The sequence below is a fragment of the Hevea brasiliensis genome, chromosome 6, assembly GCF_030052815.1.
Source record: "Hevea brasiliensis isolate MT/VB/25A 57/8 chromosome 6, ASM3005281v1, whole genome shotgun sequence".
In the NCBI taxonomy this organism is placed as follows: domain Eukaryota; kingdom Viridiplantae; phylum Streptophyta; class Magnoliopsida; order Malpighiales; family Euphorbiaceae; genus Hevea; species Hevea brasiliensis.
In genome coordinates, this window is record NC_079498.1 from 791,318 (window position 1) to 801,527 (window position 10,210).

Sequence of the window (10,210 nt, forward strand, 5' to 3'; positions counted from 1 at the left end):
GGGCTACACTTTTCATGAAGACCACTTAACCCAGTTTTGCCTTTAACCAATTCAAATTGTTAGCACAAATCGGGTCACTAAAACTGCCAACCCAGAAAATGACCAATTTAACAGTACGTGTTCATTTGGTCATAACTCTCTCTATACTAGTCAAAATGACCTAAAATTTCATCAATGGAAATTTTAGACATAGGGCTACACTTTTCATGAAGACCACTTAATTCAGTTTTGCCTTTAACTAATTCAAATTGTTAGCACAAGTTGGGTCACTAAAACTACCAACCCAGAAAATGACCAAAAGAATAGTACGTGTTCATTTGGTCATAACTCTCTCTATACTGATCCAAATGACCTAAAATTTCATCAATGGAAAGCTTAGACATAGGGCTACACTTTTCATGAAGACCACTTGACCCAGTTTTGCCTTTAACCAAATCAAATTGTTAGCACAAGTTTAGTCACTAAAACTGCCAACCCAGAAATTGTCCCAAAATACTATTCCTTTGGTATTTTGACCATAACTTGAGTTCTATAACTCCAAATTCAGTGATTCAAAAACTGAAATTCAAGTTTAAACATAGAGGAGCAATTGTTATGAAGGAAGTGTGACTAAATAGACATCCTAACCTAGTCAAATTCCTAGATAAAGATAACACATCAACATGAACCTAAAGAAAGGTTCATGGGAAAAAAAGTGCTATATAGGATAATTAAAATACTCATAAGGAAAATTAAATATTAAAAATGATATGAATATGTAAATTAGGACTAATGTCCTATCAATATGAAATTAATGGTACCAATAAACAGTACTAGAAAATAGTAATAGTGCATAGTGCTAAATTAATTAAAAATATTTAATTGCCCATAACCTAGACTTATTTATTTAATTTGCATAAATTGGTATACCAATTAGGGACTACAGATAGCAGTACTGCCTATCGAGAAATCATGAACTGACAATATATGTCTAGTCTGATTGTTCTACAGGCTATATGCCTACTTACTGGCCATTGTGCCTACTTTATTTCTGGCTTTACAAGCCCGACAATGGTCTCGTGCGACACCGCCTCGTGCCTGACAGACGTATACTGGATAGACATATGGCTGTCTAACCAGTATACACCCATGCATCCAGCTTTTATAATTTGTTATAGGTTTCTTGGGCACTGATAAAGACTTAAAATATAATAAGTAATCATAAAAGATCCCGATAATGTTAATTGTTTCCAAAGAGCAATAAAAATATAAAAGACCAAGAAATTATGAGTTGCATATATTTTTTCAAATTATTAAATTATTGTTATTATAAATTATGCACCACTAAGCGTTATGCTTAGCGCGTTGGTTTTCCATCGCGTAGGTACTGGAGATCAGTCCCAAGAATGCAAAGAAGAAGACTGAGAGTGCAATCGGTGAGCTCTGATCAGATCTGTCATTGTCCAGAGTCACCTCACCGGTCTTTTGTATTTTGGTAGGGCCCATGTATAGACTAGTATTTTAGTTCATTATGTTTAGTCATGATATAATTACTAGTTTATGATGTATTTCATTTTGGACTTAAAATGAAAACTTATAATTTATTATCTCTGAATTTCTATATGAATGCAATAGATGACACTTCATTTTGAGATCTCATAAATAGTTGTGAATGATATGATAAGAGAGAATATGATATGAAAATATATGAAATGACTATGAATATATTAACAGGTGATAGTGGAACCGGCCAGATGCTAATAAAACAGAGAAGGATCTGTCCGGGTCTCTACAGAAATAAGATATATATAAAATAATAATAATAAAAAAAAAATTTCTACACATAAATTACCTGATTTAAATGACGTTAAAATTTACAATAGACATGACATGACAAGATAGGGTGCTCCAGCACCGAATGTGGCACTTCTTGCTCGGCTATACAATAGACGGGTAAGGGGCGTCACAAGCCCCTTACAAGTTGTTATTAGGCAATGCGAAAGCTTGTAAATTATAAAAAAAATAAAGTAAATATACATAACAACAAAATTTATGTGGTTCATCCTCTTAACATAGGGTTACATCTATAGACAAGTTATCTTCCACTATTAATAAATAAATCATACAATTAGAAGCTTAAAGATATCCACCCATCAACTCAATTACACCTAAGAGAACCCTCACTACATGATTGCTCATAGTAAATGTATTAGTAAGTCTCTCTTATTCTTCTCTAGATATAACCCAATATATTTACTACTTTAACTACATTATATACCACAAAGAGTGCCTTCAATTATATGAGCAAGAACCCCATCACCAATGGATAAAAATTCCTTCCTATTAAATTCTATACCCTTTCTCCACCTTAAGTTGAAGCCTCTCTCCCTTCGTAGGAGAGCAATCTACTATGGGCAAAAGCACTCTCTTCATGGTCAAAAAGTCACTCTCATCAATGGGCAAAAAAAAACTATTATTCTCAATGGACAAAAGCCTCTCTCTCTACAACGGGTGAAAGCCCCATTCTATGAGCTAAAAAACCAAATAACCTCTCCACAATACTTCTATTTATAGCGTTAGCCCCCTTAATGCTAATCTAATTAGGAATTCCAATTTAATTTAGGAATAACATTACAGTAGAGTTCTACTCTATATAGAAAGTAATTCTATCTTCTATTGAGGATTATTTCTCCTACTTAAATTAGGAAAAAGTCTCTCCAAATCTTATTAGGATTTTGAGTCACAAATTTAACAATATCCACCTTGGCTTAAAATCCATTAATCATTACATACCTCAAGTCTAACAATTGCATTACACCGAGTTTGTTGTATTAAGACTTAAAATTTTGTCTCAAAAACTCATTTATTTGTCTCCATATTTTTTTAGAAATAAATAAACATAGTCTCAAAATAATTTATTTCTCAAGTCTATGAAATAAAATGTAATATAGCGCAAAACTCAAGAATTAAATAATTAATTTTCTAAAATATAGAGATTAAAAAATAATATAATGTAAAATTTAGAGACTAAATTATAAATTTTTTTCATCCCAAAAGAAAGTATCAATTGCTTATATATATATATATATATATATATACACGCACACACGCTTCATGGGCAAATCAATTTATTTTCATTATGTATTAATAAGTCTATTGGGTGTAGTTACATTGCAATAATTGACAAGAACATGCACAAAATGATCGCATAAATCTTGCACAGAGAAGATGAATAAATTAATTAGCACACTTTTTCAAAGAGTACTTTAGAAATGTGATAGGTGATAGTCCCAGGATCACAGATGGCAGGGTAGTAAAAACTCTTAACCACTGTGAAAAATGTTTCCTTGATGTTAGAATCCATTCCATCTGAGGACTTTTGGAGCACTAACTTCACCAGCTCTTGCATGTCACCCTCTATTTCTAGGGTTGTGCTTATCTTGCTGTCATGTAACTGAATTTTTTAAAAATAAATATATATGATTAAACATAGAAACAAATAAAAGCCCATTGGCTTGGTAGTGATGCAGACCCCACCCTACACTTCCCTTCCACAATACCAAATTCGAAGCCATCTTCACATGAGAATCCCAATTGAGTTTTGGGAGCCTTGTCAGAATCCATTGAGGACAAATATATAGGGCTTGATCTTTGATTTTTCAAAGGATTATATAATTCTATTCTTTATGATAAAATTTGATAAAGATATAATACTGACCTTGTTCTTCCTGTAATGTCCAAGTTGGTTGCATATTCTGTTTGTAAGTTGAAAAAGTTTTTCATATTGAGAATGATAGCTCAAGAGCTCCTCAGAGATCCATCTTCCAGTTGCCAGATTTATTGTTTTCACTATCAATTCTGCTTCTCCTTTGTCCCTAACTCCTTCCTCTTCCCACTCAAGGAGCCATTTTTCCCACTGCATAATTAATTAATTAATCAAATAAATAAATTTAGGGCATTGAAAATAACCACATCTTCTTCCTCTAGCTGTACAAATGTACATAAGAGATAAGGCGTTTGAAACTCACAGCATGATGTAAACTGTGGCCAATGTCTCTTCCATGAGCCACCAGTGCGTGCAAAGAGACATCATTTAGGGTTCCAAGCACTGTCCTGACTAGTTCCTGCCTTGTCTTTGCTTCCATTGTCCTGCAACCAGTATCAAGTAATACAAAACCGTATTGGTTCTCTCTAAAGTTTCCATGCTCGATGCCATTATTTTTATATACTATTTTATTATATTTAACATAAGACAAAGTAGTATAGTTTGAGACACACACACAAAGACATGTGATATCAGAAATTAATCTGATAAAATAAAGAAAGAGACACATATCCAAAGGATGTGATATTATTCTATAAAATCAATAATATATATATATGTACCTTCCCTTTACAGGTACTCGTGCACCAACCACGTTTTTAAATTCTTGGACAAAAGCTCTTCTCTGCTCAATGGAATTATTGTTGCCATCGAAATAAAAGTCGATGGTCTCGAGCAAGATTGTGGTCTTAGCCCATGCAAGCCTCTCTTTCGACCTTTCTGGCTCAAATATGCTGGCTGCTGCCAGGAAATAAGCAAATAGGAGCTCTCTTTTGCTTATACCAAAATCTCCCAAGTTGCATCCTTCATACCACCTTTGCGTTACATTGCGCCCATGTGTATTGAATTAATTAGAATCATGATCCGTAATATTATTGATGATCCATATAATATTAATAAATAGAAAATTAGTGAAAGTTACTTTTGAAAATTGTCCCATTCAACGCGATGCAATGCTTGGCAACTGTTGTAGTCAAGTCTTGCGAGCTGGAGGTACTGATTGTTGTTTACATATGGCATCCTGCGGTTAGTAAAAAATAATAATAAAAAATACAATTAATTATTAAATTGAAATTAACAACTTTTTCTTACTTAATTGGATTTTTTTTAATTTTATAATATATATATATATATATTTATTTAATTTTGACTGAAATTTAAATTGAGACTTCATAATTTTATAAATAATTTTATTATCATTAAACTATATATTATAAGTATATTTTTATGCAAGGAATTTGGTATGTGGAAAATTTTTTTAAAGTGTGGCACAAAAAAAGTCGAATGATGAAATGAAGAAAATTGTGTGGAAACTTTAATTAATTAAAACCTCCAAGATTGACTGCATCTCTTGGATTATTCCTTTCCACTATCTTTGTAGGAATGATAAAATTTTTTTACGGTCAACAATGGAATACCTGTAAAGAGTCTTGCCAATCCATACATCATCTTCGCCGCCATACTGTTCTAAGTAGAATCTCGCCTCCACTCGAGGCAAGTTCGCGTACCAAGGAACATCCAATGAATACTCAACCTCTCCTGGTAAGTCCTTGGTTATAATCCATTTATCGAGGACTCCATTAGCAGCTTGCTTTTCTTTTAGGAAACTGGATGAAAATTCCTTGGCTTCCTCGAGGATTTTCTCCCCTGGAAATAGCACCTGAGAAGCTCTATAAAGGTTGAATATGCCGGTAACGGCCTGCGTTGACTGCCCGGCTAAGCAGAAGAAAGTATCACCCTTCTTAAAATGCTTGAACACATCTGCCAATTAAGTAACAAGAATATGAGGATTACTGTAAATATATATTTATAGTTTAAGAATTATTTGTGCCCTGGATTTACCAGAAGAAACTTCATGGCCGTATAATCTAAGAACCCTGAATCCCATAGCTGTGTCGTCAATGTCATGAACCTCGGAGTTTCTTGCCCAGCAGATGCCGTCTTCTCTCCAATATCTGCAGGAACTCAAGTAAGCTTTAGGAAAGGAAAATATATATCTTCTCATTTTATAGATTCTTTAGTAATTAAGTTGTTTTGATTTGTTTGTCGGCTTCAAATGTCCTGGTTGACCGTACCTAGCAACATAGTCAACGCATTCTTTAAGCTCTTGCTCGAAGTATCTTGAAATTCCAAGGCGTTGCAAGCGATCCACAGCCCAGATGTGCTCGAATAGGTCAACCGGGTACACATTTGGTACTGAAAAATGATGAAAGTGTGAAAATTTATAACAAAAATGAACGTGGAGAGTCGACGTAAGATTTTTGGAAGATGAGGATTGATAAAAGGGAACTTTACCTCTGTTAGCATAATTACAGCAATCAGCATGATTATAGGAGATTTGTGTAACATAATTACAGCAATCAGCATGATTATAGGAGATTTGTGTAGCATAATTATAATTATTATTTTTCTTCATTAAAAATTATTCTCATATCTCATGTATAAATAGATGTAATATCTCAAATAAGATGACACACACAACAATCCTTCATTTTTTTCTTCTTTTATTCTTTTCTCTTCTTCTAACATCTCTCTTTTAACTTCTTTTTTTTTTTTTTCTTTCTCTCTTCTCTCTCTCTCTCTTACTTCTACTCATTCTAATTCTCTCTCATCTCTCTCTCGTCATGTTTTGTCAGAGAAACTCTCATTATCTTTCTCTTTTTTTTTTTTTATTCTACTCTCTACTAACCTCACTGAGCATCATTCTATCGTGGAGGCAAGACTTGACTCTCTCAATTGAAGAGCTGACTTGAATGTTTGTGTTTTAGAGAAAACTCAAACTTTAGATTTGATAGTTGATCCACCAACAAAAAAACTCCCTGTTGTTTGCAAATGGAAACAAGACAAGAGTATGGTATCGACTATGAGGAAACTTTTGCCCCAGGCCTCTAATTAACATTTATTCTTCCTATTTTAGCTTTTGCTTTGCGTATGAAACTTTTTTCCATGGATGTTAAAAAAAATTTTTTTCATGATGGTGATATAGAGAAAGGGTTTATATATCCTCCTCTCCCTATCATATCTCCTCTCTTAAAGGTTTGCAGCTTTCCCTTAGCCTTATATTACAAACTCAAGCTCTTGGCACAGTTGAATTTAGTTTTCCACTTCTCTCAACTTTTTTCTTCTCTAGTCCACATGATTTCTGATTATTCATTCCTTTAAACGAATGGTATTGTTCTATTGTCTTCTTTATATTGATGATATGATATAATAATAATAATGATGATCTTCATATTTTAGAGTTTTTATACAAATCACATTCAAAAGCTCAATTGCAAACTTACACCTCTTGATGGCACTCTCTTTGATCCTACTTTATATCATACACTTTGTTGGTCTCTTTTATTTCTCATAATGATGTATTTCATGGAGTAATTGACACATCAAAATTGATTGTCATTTTTGCACACATCATGTTTGTTGCTCATCCCATATGTTTTTTATCTCTATCTCTATATCACCAAAAATATGACCTCCTCCTTTAAATCGTTGGACTATCTTGTTTAAATATGCCAAGCAATTTTCATCTTTAGTTTGCATGAGTGCGAAGGCAGTGGAGGATGGAGAGAACAAGAATGACCCATCTTGGCACTGCAATTTCAGAAGCTTGTCCCACTCTAGGCCTGGCATTCCTTCCAAGCTATAGAGTAGTGTGGTAGGCACTTTGTGCATTGTGTCTTTTGGTATCCTATTTCGAAAAATAAAAAGATGGAGAAGATATTATACAAGGACACCTTCTATGGTGCACCGGTATAATACATTTTTAGTCATTACATGATAAAATAATGAATTTAAACCGTTAATCTATGTCATTTGTTACCTATATACAAGGTTTTTTTTTTAGGATTTTTATTTTATCATTGAGCCTTTTTTTTTTTTTTTTTGAAAAATTAATTTTTTACAAGAATATAATGATATTAAAGTAAATCTAATGACTTTAATCGCAAATAATTATAAGAAAAAAAGTAAGTAAAGCTGTTAAGCATATGATCATGCGACATGTTTTTGAAAATAGGAAGCCACATATATAGCAAGTTATTGGAAATAATGAGTTTGCTTTATATAGATTTATAGCATCATATAGATATGTCTTTTTAATACAAATGGCAAGCATGCAAGAATTTGAGAGAATTTCTTGACAAAGGCTCTCATGAATGAGTTGTTTCTAATCTTTTATTTTTTTAAAAAAAAAAATTGTCTAGATCGAAAACCGTTGTCAATAAAAAATATTTTAATTTCAAACTGTTATTACGAGTAAGATTTCTTGGTGTACTAATACACCGGTGCAATCTAGTGTTTCCCATTGTAAAAGATAATTAATAAAGCAAGCCAAGTTTGAGTAGTGAAAATTACTTAGTGAGCTTCAGATTTCTGCTGGCATAGATCTCTTGCAGGACGCGAGAATCCTCGGGAACTTCAATGTCTAACTTTTGTGCTAGTTCTAGAAGTGAAGGGAAAGCAACTTCAAAGCCGATGGGCATGTGCTCAGTATTCTCATCTTCAAGCTTACACAAATTCTCCTTAAAATATTTCATTCCTGATGAGGATACATAAAGTTGATGCCCAACGAGTTAAGTAATTAACTTAGCAAGCACGTTTAACTTAAAAACAAATTAATTAAGATGATGCTATAGATAAATTAATTAGACTGGAAATTAATTATAACTGTGTACGTTTTGCACTGTGATTAATTATATAGTATGTTATATACCTTTCTCACACTTGTCTGGATGTATATTCCATGACTTCAAGGCAACAACACAAGCTAGTGTATTGATTATCCTGTCATGCGCGGTAAAAATATCAGCATCACCCCAAGAACCATCTGGGAGCTGATTATTGGCTATCCATTCAAGGCTAGATGGGAATTGAGGAGCGCCACTCCCGTTAACATCTTCAACAAGTGCAACCCATGCTGTGTCATAAGCTGAAATGCTTATCTCTCCATCTTCCATGGAATTCAACATGGATTTAATGGCTTGAATGTGTTCGATTTTCTCGTGTGATATAGATACCTTAATTTGTATAAAAACCATACAACCACAATTAATTAAACTTAATTTGCATATATACTTAGTTCAGTAGTAGCACAGGAGAAAATCAAGGAGAAAGTAACACTTCCAAATCACCTTAGAAACTTGCTCTTCTATGTCATCCTCCACAATCTCATGCCACTTTATAACTGGCGATCCATTTTTTTGAAAGACATCCGGGTATTCTGCAGGATAATTTTTTTACTAATTAAGTATAATTAAAATGTCAACTTAACTAAAGCCAAGGATGTACATATTTATCATTCCTAACTTTGTGCTTTGCTGTTATTTTTGAAGAATCATTCTTGCCTAAACTCGGTATAAAAATTATAGAGAGACGTGGAGGGTGGTACAGTACCTTGAGTACGAGGCTTCGATATAGCACTGCATTTTGGGCGAATATCAGCGTTACCTCGTTTGTCTTCAGCTCCATACAACCGAACACCTGCAAAAACATATATGGTTGTTACGTCAATTAACTTCTTTCTTCCGTTTTAATAATTAAGCTTGGTAACTTTAGAGTAAATTATCGGATTAAGGATTACGGACGAATAAAAAGGACGAAATTAACAGAATTCTGAAAAATAATGAATGCTGTATGTGAAGCAAGAAGGAGGCGAAAAATCCAATGAAACCTTTTTTTTTTCTTTTATTTAAAACAAAAGGAAAAGAAAAAGAACTAAAGAATTGAGCATTGTCCTTGCTTTTAGTGATAGTAGAGAATTGTATCCATGATCAGGAGCAGCGTTTTTTTAAACAGAGCGCTGCGCTTGTCATAAGCCAATCAAAACATACAAAGAAGACGATTTGATCGGCAAGAAAAGAAAGTTATGAAAGAAAGTTGCAATCTTGAAATTAAAAGAATGACCGGAAAGCTTATCTTTATTAACAAAAAGGGGAAAATATTTGCGGGTTGGAAACGACAGGAAAGAAAAAGATAGACAACAAATAGTTGGGTTAGTGATGGCTGGCAGAGGTGGCTAGCTCCGTCATGAGAAAAGCAAAAAGGGAAAGAACTTACCGGAGAAAAGTTGGGAACAGGGCCGGATGGGGGAGGAGGAAGAAGAAGAAGATCGTGGGGTGGTGGCTGGTACGGTGGAGAGGAGGCAGAAGGATTGAGAACTAGACATGATGAGTGTTATATTTAATTATTTATCTTCTTTTTGGGTGGGAATGTAGTAGAGGATTAGAGAAGCTTAGGGAAAACAATGGGGTATTTAAAAGTGAAAGGGGGGGGGGGGGGGGGGGGGGGGGGGGTTGTGGGGGAAGGAAGCTTACAGAATCGACTTCCCAAGAGATTCCCGCTATTAGGTGCATGGTATCTCTAATTCATTCAGGGCAGAGCTGTCATTTTCCCTTTCATTTTCTTCACCTT

General features: G+C 33.9%; 1 protein-coding gene across 1 annotated transcript; it reads right to left on the bottom strand.

Annotated features, from left to right (window-relative positions):
• Positions 1-3,098: 3,098 nt before the first annotated feature.
• On the bottom strand, positions 3,099-9,965 carry LOC110644361 (ent-copalyl diphosphate synthase 1-like). The gene is made up of 14 exons (XM_058149237.1): positions 9,857-9,965; positions 9,194-9,280; positions 8,932-9,020; positions 8,514-8,817; positions 8,156-8,339; positions 7,276-7,490; positions 5,878-5,998; positions 5,645-5,757; positions 5,221-5,563; positions 4,725-4,823; positions 4,366-4,617; positions 4,008-4,128; positions 3,698-3,895; positions 3,099-3,433 (listed from the first exon to the last, which is right to left on the bottom strand). The coding sequence occupies exons 1-14, from the start codon at positions 9,963-9,965 to the stop codon at positions 3,221-3,223; spliced, it is 2,448 nt and encodes an 815-aa protein (XP_058005220.1). The 3' UTR covers positions 3,099-3,220.
• Positions 9,966-10,210: the final 245 nt, after the last annotated feature.

Bases quoted from the DNA above. Each gene is read 5' to 3' on its own strand.
- LOC110644361 (XM_058149237.1), bottom strand. From the start codon at position 9,965: ATGTCTAGTTCTCAATCCTTCTGCCTCCTCTCCACCGTACCAGCCACC. The intron at 9,281-9,856 runs GTAAGTTCTTTC...ATGTTTTTGCAG, and splicing joins CTGTTCCCAACTTTTCTCCG to GTGTTCGGTTGTATGGAGCT. The intron at 8,340-8,513 runs GTATATAACATA...TATCCTCATCAG, and splicing joins TCCAGACAAGTGTGAGAAAG to GAATGAAATATTTTAAGGAG.